The 16,937-nt window shown below is 42.4% G+C and overlaps 2 protein-coding genes across 4 annotated transcripts in view; one reads left to right on the plus strand and one right to left on the minus strand.

Moving 5' to 3' along the window:
- ENTPD5 (ectonucleoside triphosphate diphosphohydrolase 5 (inactive)) overlaps nt 1-4,948 on the minus strand; it is a 25,292-nt gene extending 20,344 nt beyond the window's left edge. The window contains exon 1 of one of the 3 annotated variants that reach the window (XM_068397964.1): nt 4,485-4,948. The gene's annotated coding sequence lies outside the window, so the exon portion shown is untranslated. Of the gene's footprint in view, nt 1-2,316; nt 2,397-4,286; nt 4,351-4,484 lie in introns of those variants that run through there. The other 2 variants (XM_068397968.1, XM_068397967.1) reach the window with 2 other exon arrangements.
- BBOF1 (basal body orientation factor 1) lies at nt 4,785-16,926 on the plus strand. The gene is made up of 10 exons (XM_068397370.1): nt 4,785-5,078; nt 6,309-6,374; nt 8,782-8,925; nt 10,040-10,120; nt 10,497-10,567; nt 10,986-11,130; nt 11,540-12,015; nt 13,508-13,612; nt 14,835-14,903; nt 16,517-16,926. The coding sequence occupies exons 1-10, from the start codon at nt 4,785-4,787 to the stop codon at nt 16,740-16,742; spliced, it is 1,677 nt and encodes a 558-aa protein (XP_068253471.1). The 3' UTR covers nt 16,743-16,926.
- The last annotated feature ends 11 nt before the right edge of the window (nt 16,927-16,937 follow it).

Genomic DNA, 16,937 nt, shown 5'->3' on the forward strand with positions numbered 1-16,937 from the left:
ACGTTTCCTTTCTGTCTTCATTTTGGTTTTTCATAATTTTCTCCTGACACATTTTCAGAATTACAAAAAAACCCACAACCCTGCAGCAAAACCCCACCATGCTCTCACACCTAGACCAGTTGCCCTGAACACTCAGGTTGCTCACACAGCTTCTCACAACAGCTTCAATAAGCCAAGGCCCCAAAGTTGTGTGATGCAGTATTGGGTATCAAGATACAACAACTACACCTCCTCTCTGTTAACACGTATCTCTTTGCATATGTTTTTCTTGAGAAATGCTAATAAAGGAAAGATATGGGCACAGAAATTACAGGGTTCATAGGGTGCCCAGGTAAAAAGGAGGATTATATATAGCTATCTATCTTTGTTACTTGCATTTTGGCAGTAGAAAAGAGCACGTGGCCAGTTGCCCCACCATATGCAGTATCGCCTGCACTGACATACGCACAGAACACTCAGCACACAGGAGGTGCAACAGCTCCTTATCGTTCTCCAGACACTCGGTAACACATCCATCCACCCACAGCACTGAATATTCTACTTCATACACCTGTTCATCTGCTCTGCCCGAGACCCTCACCCACCTCTAGCCCTAACATTTGACTGTCTTTTAGCTATCTGCTCAGCCCCCTATGTTCATTCCCTCAAAATCTTTATTTGCCGTCTCCATCCTACATTTATTCATTCCTAATCCTAACCCCTCTCCTTTCCTTTCTACGTGAACCTGACATAGCCTCTACTTCCACACACCCTTCTCCCACACCCAAAGAACTCACTTATCCTCCACTACCTTTTATCCCAGATTTAGCCCTTGTACGACTTTTATTATTTCTATCCCTCACCTTTGTCCCCAGTTACGGCAAAGTGAGATTAACTTTTACCCATTCTCAGTGAACAACGTTACATTGTGTCATTCTCGAGTGTCTCTCTAACTCACTCAAGTGTTCAGCTATTTCTAGGGCAAACAAAATGAGCAGCCCACTGCAGAAGGGCAACTTTGCCTGTCTTCTGTGACCTTTATTTGTATCCTCCTCTTCCTAGTAAATGCAGAGAGCTGCAGGCAGACCCACAAGCTCTTGATCCACTCTGCCTTAGAAGCACACTCTGAGAAGAAGAAGTAGTGACTTCACCATTCCATAAGCAGGCAATAGCCCTGGCCACCCTCTGTGACAGATCAACTCCAACTGTAGTAGTTTCTAAAGCATTCACATTTTATGTGGAAATGAGTAAAAACTTAGTTCTCACCTGTAACAACTTGAAAGTCCTATCCTGAACAGAGTTCATGAAAAGTGCTGAGCTGTTTGGCAGCTCCATAGCTATAGGTTTGTACAAAGATGCAGCTGGCGTTACCCACGTTTGCTTCATCACAGCAAGGAGGGCGACTGAAAATGCAAGAAGCTGCACTGTTTTAACAGAGCGTAAGCCGCGTTATTGAGTACTACCTTCCAGCCGGCCAGAAGGGTGGTGTTATTCTCATGCAATGTAAGGACTTTGCTTACTGAACCATCACGAATACAACCCAAGCACCTGCCTTAAGAACAAACTCCAGAGTCCTATTACAAAGGGCACATGTGACACTTACGCAAGCCTCAGAATCTCTGATGATCCGAAAATATCTGAGCAATTGCCATCACTAACATACTTTTCTTGCCAGATCTACTAGTGGATGAGCCTCAACCTCCCATGAAACACTCCCTCACTAAACTTCTCTTCTCTAACCCTTCTCATACATCCACCACCACTTCACACTTTCTGTTCACTACTTCTCCCCTGACTTTTTTCCCTTTCCGCCTTTATCCTCCTAAAGATAAAAAAATAAAATTCAGGATTTTATTTTTCTCCACCATTGTTAAAAATGAAAAAAGCACATTGAGCCTCTTCGGTGAGTGGTTCAGACCATTTAACCAAGTGCACTAGCAAAAGAGTGTCCACAAAAAGCATAAAAATAAATGAGGAGAGTAAGAAATCAGAGACAACAGAGGGAAATGGGCAGAGCATAACAGAAATGGCAACGGAAAAGGAATTTGGAAAGAGAGGGTCAGAAGAAAGAATGGAGGAAAAAAATTAGGGTAGAGACAGACAAGAGATTAGTTACTGAGAAGGAAAAATATTTCCAAAAGAGTTCCTCTCAAACAACTTAAAATCCAACAAACAGAAAGGAGAAACAGAGTAACAGTAATATGAGCACAAGTTCATTAATATAAGCAAGCAGTTCATCAGGTAAAACACGTAGATCACTGTCAGTAGGCTCCAGTTACTGCCCTTATAAATAAGCAGTAATAATCAACATCAATTGTCAATATGTTAGGCACACACCTTAAGCAGGATGGAAGCAACAGCTATTCCACTCCAGAGGTTCCTAATGAAAACCCCTTCGGAGCGCCGTGACAAGAGACGACACTGCAACAAGAGGCACTGTGCCTGCGCTTCTTTTTTTCACCTTCTCTTTCAGCTAGTAGAAGTGGACTATGTATCAGTCAAGTTATAAGGTCACAGAGGCACATAAAATATCAGCTGAGTTGCTTTTTTTCAGATTTGAGTTTATCATTGCTCAATACGACCAGTGAAACATGCTCAGATAATTACACGGGATGAATTTCAAGAAGCTGAAAGTTAACCAAGTTCAACAAGTTCATAAAACATTTACACAAATGTTACAATTGACCTCAACAGCACCGGCCTGAGTCCAGTGACACAAGGTAGAACGCTTATTTCCCAACACAGAGAAACACATGGAAATATCATCTGTATAAGGCAGATCTTAGATACTAAACCAAAAAGTTGAAGCACATCCAATATAGAGATTTGGGAGCTACAGAGACTGTACGATCCAAAAATACTGGGATGCTGCAGAGAAAGTGTCAAAACTGAGAGCATGAATAGAAAGGAAAACAAAAACCAGACCAAAAAACCCCAACCAAACTCTCCTTAAACAACAAAAGTAAAACCAATGCCAGAATAATAATAAGAAACCTTAAGACAGCAAAACACGACCTTACTTAGAGTTTGCCATACACAGAAACACTGGTGGTTTTCAAGACAAGAAAGTTTCACCCCCATTCTTGCATATTTCTGTCAAAAGAACATGCAAAACCCAAAACACAGCAACGGGAGCAACTCCCTGTAAAAATGCATGAGTCTGTCTCTTCTGAGCAGAAAGAGAAGCAGTGCACCTGAGATACACAAGAATTTCCCTTCTGTTTCCTAAAATATCATTGGGAAATATTTGGACATAAAGAAAAATATTAGAAAATAATTAGAACTATTTAGGATATATGAATACTTAGGCAAATATTTTAGGACACAAAATAGACAACTTATGTAATTAAATTCATATTGTTATTTATTGCTCAGGCACACCAAAATCATTCAGACTGGAAGGTCACTTTTCTGCACTAAAACAGTAACAAAATCTATTTTCCAGATGAGAAGCTCTTATGGTAACAAGACCTACTTCCCAGATGAGCAGCTTTTACACTCAACACTCATGACTAGACAAATACATTGTTACCTTTTTTTTTTTCCCCCAGAAACAGTTACAACATTTTTCCTGGACTTACTTTTACCTAGTTAAAAAAAAAAAAAAAAAAGCTTTCCTGGATTGCTTTGACAAAAATTTAAGCTTCTTGAAAGTATGCAGTTTAAAAATCACAATAGAAAGAATAATTTAATTTATTGGCAGAATTTCCCAGCATTTCCATAAAGATAGTAGCAAAATATTATTTGCACACATATTTTTGGGGTACAATTCTGGATCTAGAGCTTTGAACGCTGGAAAAAACCCAGAACCAACTCATAAACACGCGTTATCAGCAGTTTTAATCTTTTTCCCGTACTGAGGCTCCAAATACACATTATTTATTTATCCTCATTTCTGGCCAAGTGGGTTTTCAACTGTCCTATTTAATTAGACCAAGGCAGCCTTCCACGCGGCCGCTCTGTGATCCTCCCCAAGCCAAAGCCTCCGCGGCGCCTCCCCGTACCCCGGCGGCGGCAAGCGCGCCCCTCGGCACCCCGCGGGTCTCTTCCCGAGGCCGGCACCGGTGACACGGTGCAGAAATACCCATTTCTTCTTCACATCAGCCACCCGCAGTTGTCACACGATCAAGACAGCACGACGTTCCCCCCGCCCCAGCCGGCACCGCGGAGAGTAACGGAAGCGCCGCCGAACTTCTCCGCTGCCCAGGGCCTCACGCCGCTCCCTGACACCTCCCCGGCGTCGCACCCCAGCGGAGCTCCCTCCCGGGGCGCCGGTAACAGGCACGGGCCGGGGGGCGTGGGCTGACCTAGCCTCGGAGCGCCTCCTCGCCCGCTCCTTCGCCGCGCCCGGCAGGACGCCGGCAGCCCCGGCAAGACGCCGGCAGCACCGAGCGGGCCCCCGGCAGCCCCCGCGCTGCTGGTCCCGGCGCCCTGTGGCCGGTTGTCATGGCAGCGCGGCGCTGTCACACACCTCTCCCCCCGCCCGCGCCGCCACGCGCGCTCACCGGTAGCTCGCGGCGCTGGCGGCGGCGCCACATCTCGCCGGTCCTGCCGGTCACGTCAACGCGCCCACATGACGACACGCCCGTCGCGTGAGTTGCGCGTCGCGGAGACAGCGCCGTCCGGTTTCCATGGGAACAGGCCTCCGCGCGCTCCTCGCTGCGGCTACGGCGGGCGCGGGGGAGGGTCGCGAGGCAGGCGGCGCGCCAGGAGGCCGGTAACCGAGGCAACGGGGCGGGGCCTCCGCCGTGACGGGCGGGGCGGGTTGCCGTGGAGACGCGGCGAAGGTGGGGGTCGTGGGGGTCATGGTGGGCGGGCGTCGGTCGTTGTGCCGCAGCGGCTCCTCCTGCTCCCGCGGGCCGACGGCGGCGGGGCAGGCGGCCCGGGTGTCTGAGGGGAAGCGGGACGGGGTCGACGCGGCGCTATGGGAGGAGGCTCGGCTGGCGGCGACCGAGGCGTCCCCGGCCGAGTACCGCGAAGCCACCTGCCGGCTGGCCGGGAGCAACGCGGAGCTGCTGAGGCGGCAGCAGGACGCGGGGAGGGAGGCGGCGGTCGTGGAGGCCTTCCTCCCGAAGCGAGGCCAGGAGAAGGCGAAGGAGGTGTGCGCGCAGCCGGGCAGGCCCCTCTCCCCCCCGGCCCCCAGATACGGCTTCCTGGCGCGCAGCCATCTGTAGCGAAACACCTAACGGCAGGTCCCGCCCCCCGCGCCGTGTTTCGGTGCCTGCGGCCAAAGATGGACGCGGGCGGGACGGCGTTACTTCCCTGCCGGCAGTGCCCGCCCCGCCGCGGGGACAGCAGCCGTGCGGGGCCCTGGAGGGCCGGGTGGGTGTGAGGCAGCGGTGCGGCCCTGCGGCGGGAAGGCTCTTCGCTGCGAGGGGGAGGCCTCTCCCCTAGCGCCCTCCCTGCCTGGGGCCTGCTCCCTCACATGGGAATAGGGCGCCCGGTTTGCTCCCCCTCACTACAAGGGGGAGAGCGGTATACCGGGGCGAGTTCAGGGGAGGGGCACGGAAATGGTCGGGGGCTTCAGCACATGATGTACAAGAAGAGGCTGAAGCGTTCCTTCAGCTTGAAAAAAGAGAAAGCTAAAGGGGAATCTGCTGGTTTTAGCTACCTGGAGAAGATTTTAGATAAAATAGAGCCGAACTCTACTCAGAACACAGTGAAGAAGCAACAGCCCTACACTGTAGCTTCCATTTCCTCTATCGCAAATTATTTCACTTTAGTACTATTCCTACTTTTCTAAATCCAAGTACCAAGTAAAACCCTTTTTCAGTTAGAAAAAGAAACTGAAAGTGGAAACTAAAATTAAATTATTTTAACATCCTATTTATTGAGTAAGAAGATACAAAGCTCTGATCCCCAGAACATTGGTGAGGTCAAATGGTAGGAGACAATTTTCTTGCTCACATCTCGCTTTTTTCTTTCAGCCTATCCAGTGTAGAAGATCTTACTCAGACCTTTTTCCAGTTGCCTGTTTTTCTCTCTGTGTCTGTCTTTTTTTTCTCCTTTTCTAATCTACTTCTCTAACACTGCAGCACTATCCAAAACAGTAAGGAAGAAAACTCTCTGTCCACATAGTTCTAATTCTTCAGCAGAGTCACAGATCTGTTTGTATCTAATATGTGTGGGTTTTTATAGTTTAAGCTTACATTATTTCCTATGCTTAGCACAAATCAAATGGTTTTAAACATGGTTTGGTTGACCTGAACACTGCAAATGAGGGACCTTTTCCCTCTTTCTGTGTCTTCTCATAACTAAATTTGAAGAGAACACAACAAGGATACTTCCCCCGCCTCTCCCTTATTGTTTCTTGATTTCTCTTTTCACAGACTGAGAAACTGAAGCAGGAGCTGATTGATTTGAAACAGCAAGCGCAAGAAGAGAAAAAGAAACTGGTGAATGAACTTTTCTCTTTGTCCTTAGTGTTAGCAATTGGGAAGAAAACTCATCTACACGAAGCAGATAAGCAGGCACTTCTTTATTGCAGCGCTGGGGACACGGGGAATAGCTCCTCCATATGTGTCCAACCAAACATTAAAATCCATCAGTTTTTATACACTGATTTACATAAAAATGCATAGTATGCTCACTCTTAAATTTAACCTTTACAACGATTGGTTCAGTTAATTATAACCTCATCAATATTCTTATTCTAAAACAATCATTGGTTTGTTCTACTCTACTAATTGGAAACTATCCCTGATATTCAAATCAGGATGGGAATGGTAAGGGGGTTTCCAAGCAGCATAACTGGTGTCCGTGACGGTTTCCTTAGTTTCTTAAACAAAACATAGAAAACTCCAGTATTTCCCTGGTGAGGTTTCTCTGGTTAGTTATTTCAAACCTAACAGTTACTTATTTCAAACTTAACAGTGCCTATGGTTGCCTGTGTGCCTATGGTTGCCTGTGTGCCTATGGTTACCTACTGCAAACCTAACAGTGCCTATAGTTACCTGTTTCAGCCTGAAAAGTAGTTCTGATTTCAGTATGTGGAACAAGCTAGGACAGTTGCCTGTTACAGTTTTTGATGCAAAAATATTGCATGAAGAAAGAACTCGAAAAAAACAATGATGATGTGGGAGTTATCCCAAGACCCTGTAGTACTATTTCAGATAGTAGTAAGAGTATTTTATAGCATCTGAAATAGTATTAGGAACCAGTTGGGTAATGATGAGGCCGGAGGCACAGCAAAAACATGTTTCATTTTACTGAGATAAACAATAACTACTTTGAATTCTTCTATAGTTCTCCTTCATTCATTACTGTTGAACCAAGAATTATTAAAAAGAACTGAGAAAATTATTATTTGTTAATCTGGCTTCAATAAGAAACACAGAACTGTGTTCATCTGCACCTTAAGACAGTTATCTCCCATCAAGCAGACTCCACAAGGAACTTTCTCTCACCCTCAGATTATAAAGAGCAGAAAAGGCTGTAGATGATAGATGCAGTGGGTTGACATTGGCTGGACACCAGGTGCCCACCAAGCTGCTCTGTCACTCCACTCCTCAGCTGGACAGAGGGAGAAAAAAATACGACGAAAGGCACGTGGGTTGAGATAAGGGCAGAGAGATCACTCAGCAATTACTGTCATGGACAAAACAGACTCGACTTGGGGAAATTAACTTAATTTATTACCAATCAAATCAGAGTAGCATAATGATAAATAAAACCAAATCTTAAAACACCTTCTCCCCACCCCTCCCTTCTTCCCAGGCTCAACTTCACTCACAATTTCTCTACCTCCTCCCCCACAGTGGCACAGGGGGACGGGGAATGGGGATTGCAGTCAGTTCATCACGTTACCTCTGCCACTCCTTCCTCCTCACGCTCTTCCCCTGCTACAGTGTGGGGTCCCTCCCACAGGAGACAGTCCTCCATGAACTTTTCCAACATGGGTCCTTCCCACGGGCTGCAGTTCTTCATGAACTGCTCCAGCGTGAGTCCCTTCCACGGGGTGCAGTCCTTCAGGAACAGACTGCTCCAGCGTGAGTCCCCTGCGGGGTCACAAGTCCTGCCAGCAAACCTGCTCCAGTATTGGCTTCTCTCTACACAGGGCCACAGGTCCTGCCAGGAGCCTGCTCCAGTGCCAGCTCTCCACAGGGTCACAGCCTCCTTCAGGCCCATCCACCTGCTCTGGCGTGGGGTCCCCCACAGGCTGCAGGTGGATATCTTCTCCACCATTAAGCTCCACCGGCTGCAAGGGGACAGCCTGCCTCACCATGGTCTTCACCACGGGCTGTGGGGGAATCTGCTCCAGCGCCTTGAGCACTTCCTCCCCTCCTTCTTCACTGGCCTTGGTGTCTGCGGGGTTGTTTCTCTCACGTATTCTCATTCCTCTCTTCCTGCTGCTGTTGCGCAGCAGTTTTTTTTCCCCTTCTTAAATATGTTATCACAGAGGCACTACCACCATTGCTGATGGGCTCGGCTTTCGCCAGTGGCGAGTCCATCTTGGAGCTGACTGGCATGGGCTCTATTTGGCATAGGGGAAGCTTCTAGCAGCGTCTCCCAGAAGCCACCCCTGTAGCCCCCCTACTACCAAAGCGTTGCCATGCAAACCTAATACAATGATATTATGGATGTTGCTTTAAACTTACTATTCATTTCTAGACTTGTTATTTCACTGCAGGGTCACTTCTGCTGAGTTTGCAGCATTTCTTCTGAAGATGTGTTTTTTAAAACACTGCAGCTCAGTATAATTTCAGGTGTTTGGTTCTGTGTGCTCTGTGTTTTATGTTACAATATTTGATGATTGTTTTATTCCATTTTGTTTTCTTCTTATTGAGAATTTCTGTTTTGCAGGCAGACTATTATGCCCAAAAAATACAAGAACTGGAAGAGAAATTTCAGAAAAAAGTTGGAGAAATTGGCCAAATTCAATTAGAACTGAAATTAATAAAGGACTTCCACAGGGAGAAAGCAGCTATGGAAAAAGAGCTGGAAGATGTAAGTTTATCATAAATATGTATTTACAATATTTATTTAAAAAGCAACTTTTCTGTCTGTATAGAGTTTGGGAGTGGAGGAGAACAGACATGGCCGATCTACTGGATTGTTTTCTTTACAGTTCACAGAGAGTGAGGAAAAGCACTACATTGATAAAATCCATGTTCTGTAGCCAGAACTCACTTCTGTAATGGTCCGATACTGTAGAGTTGGTTTTGGTTTTTTACACAATAACATGGAATCATACAAACATATATGGGGATGGACTAGAGCATCTAGTACACACTTTAAAGATATATATGGAGGAGCTAGCAATTGACTGTAAGCAGTGTAGGTCTGACTGATTTCTCACTGGTCAGCTCAGTTAGAATGTGAATGCTAGTATTGTATCATCTTTTCAGCCACATAAGCCATTTCAAATATAAAACTAGGGACTGTCTTTCACTAAGCACCTATACAGCACATGACCTAATCAGAGGTACTTTGGAGCTATAATATAAACATTAAATAGTAGTATTGCCACTAAAACATTTCAGCCTGGAATAAAAAAGTATCATCGCAGCTGACCGATGACGTTAAAAAAGTGCCTTGAGCAATTCAAGTGCCTTGCTGATTCAGCTCTACTGGAATTTTTTTCAACTGCAAGAAGGGGCTTAGAAACAAAACCAAATGCTTTCCGTGGAGACAAATGATTGGTCAACTGCATTTGGATTATTAATATATAGCTGCTTTTAAACTAAGCTATTAAATATGAGTTATTCACACATTTTTCAAAGAACACTGGAGGTGTTGGACTTTGAATGATCTTGATGACTGAATGAATAGGCAAAGTAAAGCAGATATCTAAAACTGAGCATTAAACAGAGTGACAGAGTGTGTGTGAATGACTGTCAGTGATGTGAAAAACATGGGCACAGGTCATCTATGAAGGGGAAGCAAAGCGATAATACAAGTCAGACAGTTAAGTGAATTTTATAGATTGTGTAAAAATTTGATGAAGACTGTGAGTAGTGCCAGGAAAGACTACCAAATTCCTCCGTGAAGTGTACATCCACACTTTTAGTTACAAGGCTGAAATAAAATATTATTAAAGAGATTTTATTTTTTATCATAGTTAAAAGAGAGTATTGAGATCTCAAACAGGAGACGTCATGAAGTGGCTGTGAGATTGGAGAGGAGTTTTCTCGAAGAAAAGGTGAGACTGACAGGCAGTTACAGAAACTTTTATGAGAACAAAATTATTTCTCCCACTGACTACTCTCATTTATATAGTTTTCAGAGTTCTTTACTGAGCACTTTACAATTTCCCATGTCAACACAAGTGCAATGAATGAGTTGGAGGCTAGGTGCAGCTTTCCAAGGAAAAACATGGGATGTCAGGATCCCAGAGAGGCCATATTCTCCACTTCCATTGGGAACTTCAGTGCCCTTGGGGGTTCACTGTTTTCTCTAGCAAGACATCGTGTGAGCTGAAAACTGTAGGAATGATTTTAGAATTTACGCTGTGTCAGAATTTAGCTTCAGTGCCACGTGCCTCATGCAAAATTTAAACAGGCTTTTCTCCGTTTTAGAAAAGACTAGAAGAAGATGTTGAGAAAAAGCAAAGAGTGATGACAGAGACCACCCAGCATGAGGCTGTTTTGTAAGAAACACTTGCTTTTCCTGTTTCCTACTTTATGAAACAATTTTAGCACTGTGTTCTAAAGAACAAGTTGCCCATGTTACTGCATGGGCTTTGAAGGGCAAAATCAGTGATGCCCTAGGCTGCTTTTATATTTCAAATGCCAAAATGATGTCAGCACTTACATTTAAACTGTAAGACTCATACTGGTTCCAGGGGAGAACTGGAGGTAATATTATCACAATGGTACCGCTTTCTTCATTCTCCCAGTCCAGATGTAGGACTAGGAGCAAAGCTATGAAAACTTGGTAGATACCTGTAAGAATTTTACAGCTTAGCTCTGAAATTAGGATACTGAAATATTGGTTTTAATATTAAAAAAAAAAAAAGCAGGAAAGGTTGTGATTAAAGCTCTTGGATTTTGTTTCCCTCTGGCCAGGCAGCTGAACAGCACTAGGAGAGAAGACTTTAAGGAGAACGTTCATCTTCACGATGCATTTGCTAACCAGCTGAAAGAGACAATGGAATTGCAGAAAATCAAACAGAAGTTAGAAGAGGACAAAACTCTTCTATTACAGAAAAAGGTTTCTGCTCTGGTTTTAATTCTGTTTCATTCTCCTCCAGGAAGGGGTACATCTGGCTACAGGTGTAAATTTACTGAGACTAACCTCTCCCCGGTCAGACACCTCTGCAGTTACTGAATTTGGAGTTGTCTGAAGAAGAGCTCTTATTCTATCTTAATTACAGAGGAGAAAGAATGAAGCATTTCCTATGCTAGCCCATTAAGAATAGGTCTCTCTGTAATGTATACTACATACCAAGCCTTCTTTATCTGGCTTCTCTTGTAAACAAAAACCTGATCCTGGAGAAGTATTCACTCTCCAATATGAAGGTGCTAGCATGTTTACCACATTGTGAGTTTTGGGGGAAAAAACCCCTCCAGATTTGGTGCAAATAAAATAAAAGCCCAAATAATTTCTTCTCATCTTTTAGGAAACCAATGAAGGTTTAATTCAAAAAAAGATCCTACAGATCAATTGCCAGAAAGCACAGATTGGACATCTACAGCGTAAAGTGGAAAAGCTGGAGACGGCCTTATGTCACATTCAGAAAACACGGCATCAGGTGCTGATAGAAAACCAGGCAAGCATGGTGGAGATCAAGAAACTGCAGCAACTAGTAGAAATGAAGGATCAGGAGATGAACCGAGTGAAGAAACTAGCCCGGAATATCTTAAATGAGAGGACTGAGGTGGAAAGGTTCTTCCTAGATGCTCTGGAACATGTGAAGCAGGAGATCATATCCAGGAGAAAGCACTATAAGAAAAAGGCCCAAACTGCCTATTACAGAAAAATGATGGAGGCGTGTGCAGGGAAGGAAGAATTTCCCAGAATCAAAACATTCAAAAGCAACGTAAATAGCACAAATAGTGTGTACAGAGACCTAGAGGAAGCAGAGAAATGCTACTGGTATTGAAACATCAAAAACTACTGTCCGTCTTCCTAGTAGACCTGAAAAACCCCTTTGTGTGATAATATTGTCTAGATTTTGAATGCTTGTGGTGGCTTCTGTAGTGAGAATAACTGTATGAGGTGTAATAGCCTACCAATTAATAATGACTTTGTGAGCACCTAATTTCAACTAGGCTGTCAATTTTTGGTCATTATTTCTATGGATTAAATTGAAGATAAGCTCGAAAGAGTTCTTTGCATATTCTGCCATGTGCTGTGGAATTTGATATAGAACTTCCAGTATAGATGTGCTTCTGCAGTTTCCTTTTAATAATTATTGTTGCTTCTCTAATCTTTTTTGTTTTATAAAGGCTTTGCTTTTCTGGCATTGCTCTTTTGCTTTTTACTCACTCCAGTGAGGTAACAACACTGAAGCCTAAAAATTGCAATTAAGATGCTAACAGCTCTTTACTGTGTTGATTATTTTAACAGAAACATCCAGTAGATGGCAAATCCAGTCTTTTTTGAACTGTTCTTCCCTATGTCAGAAGCCCCAGCTTTGCATTGTGCTTTCAAAGGCTGTTTTACTCAAGCTTCATAATAATCTAAAAATTAAGCCATTACATGAAATAGACACCCACATATCAAAACAAAGATCACATGCAGTACAGTACTGATTGACCGGATTACATTTTGTAGTGAATAAAACAAAATCTCAGATTTTTAAGTGTGAATATCTCAGAATTTGTATTAGGATGCAGTTTAGCTTAAATTAGGGCAACGCATGCCACAGTGGCCAGTATCGCAGGTCTCCAACCTCCTGCTAGGAATTTGTGCCTACAAACTGCAGCAGTGTCCAGGCACTTAGATTTTAAGCCACAGAGTTAAGGTCCCTCATAGCTGAAGTTTGCATACACCCTTGGTGAGAGATCAAGATTATCCTACTCCCAAATAAAATGTTTGCATAGTATACATTGGCTATTGAATACCTTGTCGACACACAATCAGTCGGAATGCTCAGTTCAGTTTAGGTTATCTTATGTCAAAAATGATACAGCAGAAACACCGCATGAAAAATCAGAGGTGAAAGTAGTTATAGAGATATAAGGAAGCTTCTCCTTGGAGCAGGAGAAGGGGGAGACTGGAACTGGGAATGAAAATTGGTTATACGTATTAACCTTTTTTTGTATGAACAGGAGAAGCAAGGGAAGGACAATGTACTTGAAACTAATACGTGTTAGTACTAACCCTTCCCCTCCCAGTGTTTATAACCACTACACATGTAACAAATCATTGGTGTTGTTCTATTTAGTTTAAAGAGCCCTAGATTTAGAAGTTGAAAAGACAGCACTCTGTGCTCAGATTTATTTTTTCAATTTCCATGCTGTGAATAGCTGAGCAAAAGCAATGCAGAGCTAGAATTTAAAATCTGTTTTACACATATAGAATCCATGAGAGAGATGCCTTTAAAATTTGCTTCTACTACAGTGATCTTTTCTGTGTTTTTTAGGGAAAAAATCCGGTTTGAAAAAGTGGATATCAGTGAGTTGACGTGGGAACAAAAAGAACGTGTTCTGCGATTGCTTTTTGCCAAAATGAATGGCACAAATCCATGGTAATACTCTGTTTCTTCAGCAGGGGAATGCTGAGCTTTCCCTGTTACAGGAGCTGGGCTGTTAACTCCAGGTCAGGGATTCCAAGAAACTCTGAAGCTAACATAAGAATCTAGCTGACTGCATGGCTTGGTGTAAGATACTTTAAGCTTTTGAAAAAGGTGATTTAACCTTTTGAAAAAGTTGATATTCTGTATACTGATTTTGGACATGCACCAGACTGTACTGTTAGATCTTTGTGTGTAGTGTCAAAAGAAAAGCAAGTGGAAGTGAATTTTGGTAGTGCTAAGGAAGGCAGAGTTGTTTGCTCAGTGCAGAGGGATTAAGTTTGTTCAGTGATTAATGAATCCCTATCCATTTTTAGCAAACAAGTAATGTATATTGTGACAGTAGCACTCCCCACATATATTTCCTTTTAATAAGAGCACCATAAAGCAATCTGTCCAGCATTAAAAAGTACAAATATCCACAACCATATTATTAAAAGTGTACTTACCCTATGACTCTTTGCTGTCTGCATAAGAAACTTGGGAGCATGACTTTAGAGATGATACCTAAAATATGGCTTACACTGGAAATTCAAAGTTCAAACAGCATTAAATATATTATGAGCTGTGAACTGGGGCATAAGAGGGCCCAAAGAGAAATCTAAAATGCTACGATTTTTAATGTAGTTTGGGGAGACCTAATGCTTAGGGTAGAATATCAGCCTCTCTGTGTTAAAAGAATTTCTTTAATTTTTAAAAAATTTAATTTAAATTTTGTTAGCAGAAGTTACATTAATGGAATTTTAGCAAATTTTGTTAAGGTTATTAGTGTGGAAGTAAGAAATGTATAATTAAATGATTAATCCATCAGCTTTTATGGTTCCAATTTACGCATGGATTTAACTCCTTTTATCAGTATTTGCCAACAAACAAGCACACATAAAGCTGTAGAGTATGAAAGGTTGAGGAATGGAATACAAACACTTCAAGCCAACTTATGATTAAACCCAGTTTTAATTGTAATGATTTTGCCACAAAATACAGAATTCCATAGTGACCTGAACTCATATTTGATTCATAGTGTTGATCTTAGATTGTGTACTGCAATAGCTCAGGTGCCCTGGCATTTCTTGCTTGCTGTTCGTTTTAGAAAACAACTTTGGTGTGGGATTAGAAACTGGCTGAGTGTAAATCACCATTAGATGAGGATTACTTTGTTCTTGTGTCTTCTTCACAGGAAATACACCAGAGTTTTGCCTACTTCAGTTCCAGCTCCTGATAATACTAAAGAAGAAAGCAAAATCGGGTAAGATACTAAATTGTACCACACTATCTAACATCTCCTCCGTCCTGGTTATATATAAAAGGATGCAATTGTCTCTCTGTCATCCCCCCACTTTAGAATACTTTGGTTTGTCTGAAGATCTATATTAGTGTGTCTATACACAAATAAAAGTATGTGTGACGAGAGAGGAATTTTTTATTTATTTTTAAATTTCTGGTCATGTTGATCTTTTAGCAGCAGGCATTTAGACTCAGCCCTCATGAAAAAAATTATCATCTCATGCCCCCTTAAAGCTTCCTTTTATTGAAAAGCAGCTTTATGATTTTTGGAGGATTCTCTTGTGAAAGGCCATGATCATACAAGGACATGCGTTTTCACCTAGCACAGGGAGTTTTGATTAACAGGCAAAATCTATTAACCTGATTTTGCGTTCAGTATAGAATCACTTTCAGAGAATGGACCAGGATGAAGATTCATATGCCTGATTTTCAGATACAGACTCGGATACAACTATATAGTTAATTACGATACTCCAAGGCAAGCGATATCAACTTACCCTGGAGGAATAAGTAGGGAGGGGTTCTGGCATGCCATCATGGAGCCTCATGTCAGACATGAGGCAGTCAAGCACACAAACCAAAATGTAATACTCAGACATCGAATGACCAGATAAAGTTCATAAGCAGGAGCCCTGGCGGGATTTATAGGGAAAGAAGAGAGACACCTCCTTTGGAGAGGCAGACTGCCACTTCCACAAATGGGAGTGGAAGTGAGTTGTAGCCTTTTTTTGCACAGATAGGGAAAAAAAAATAGAACTGGAAGTCACAGGGCCCAATTCTCAAAGGTGGTTAAACTATTTTAACATAATTTTTGGACTTAAGAGTATCCAATAGCTTTGCAAATCTAGACTGCGGTGCCTTCTAGGCAAGAAACAATTTTTTGTAAGAGGCAAAGGGTTGACTATAAAATTGTATTTTAGTAGAGTCTAAAGACATTTATTATGAGATACCTTATACTTAGATTATACTTTTGTGTAATATAGAAGATAGATTCTTTAGCTTAATTTTTTATAGTGAATGTTGAAATAAAAAGAATAAACAGGTGGATGGAAAGCAGTAACAGCAGTGAGATGAGGCAGGTACATCATGGTCAATCAGCATCTGCAGCTCCATCTAAAAAGGCATTTCATTAACTAAAAAAAGGCAGATACAAGATTTATATTTCTAGTAAAATTATTTAAAACCATCTGTTTAAAAAAATGCTGTTGGAAATGCAGATAATCAGAAAAGAAAGATGTTTGCACACAAATGAAATGATTACACAAGTGTCTAGAACAGGTTTGGAGGAAGTGCAGGGATACTCCTGCGATTCTTCAGGGAGCAGGTAAGCTTGAATAAAGACTGCTTTTGTTACAGGACAAGCTGGATTTTAGAATTTCTAAAAGAAAAATATAATGGGTTTTAATAGGAAAACAGAAAAGTCTGAATAGCAATGCCGATAAGGAAGAAAATTAAAGTGTTTTGAAAGTGAATGTAGACAATATTACAGGCTGTTAATTAGTATTCCTTTCCCAGGTGCATGAATGAATACCAATGTCTTAGTGGTGATTTACCTAGAATATTTTACCTTTGCAGCACAGAAAATACTTCTCTCAACCTAGTACTCATTACACTGCAGGCTAAATTATCGGATTTGTCCTCTTCCGCAGTAATCCTTCTGCATAGTCAAGACGTTAACACCACAGACAGAGTAAGGCAGCTCCACACTTCGCATAAACAGCCACAGCAACTACCAACTCATCTGCACTTTTCATTTTGGAAGTTATCTACTGCTTTGACTATGCGTTTGAAATCCATCTGAAATACAGTTATTTTCCTCCTTCTTAAAATGAAGATTTTATTCTTTCCCAAGCTGGGAGCTCAGATGACCCTGTACAAAGCACGAGTGGTGCTAGTGGATTTGGACTAGTGGTTAGAACTCTGTATATATGTGTTGCTAAAATTAAAGAAGATATATTTTCAGTTTGTAATAAAGTCATTTACATGAAGCCTAAGA

The sequence above is a fragment of the Nyctibius grandis genome, chromosome 4, assembly GCF_013368605.1.
Source record: "Nyctibius grandis isolate bNycGra1 chromosome 4, bNycGra1.pri, whole genome shotgun sequence".
Taxonomy (NCBI): domain Eukaryota; kingdom Metazoa; phylum Chordata; class Aves; order Nyctibiiformes; family Nyctibiidae; genus Nyctibius; species Nyctibius grandis.

Bases quoted from the DNA above. Each gene is read 5' to 3' on its own strand.
- BBOF1 (XM_068397370.1), top strand. From the start codon at position 4,785: ATGGTGGGCGGGCGTCGGTCGTTGTGCCGCAGCGGCTCCTCCTGCTCC. The intron at 6,375-8,781 runs GTGAATGAACTT...TCTGTTTTGCAG, and splicing joins AAGAAGAGAAAAAGAAACTG to GCAGACTATTATGCCCAAAA. The intron at 12,016-13,507 runs GTATTGAAACAT...TGTGTTTTTTAG, and splicing joins GAAGCAGAGAAATGCTACTG to GGAAAAAATCCGGTTTGAAA.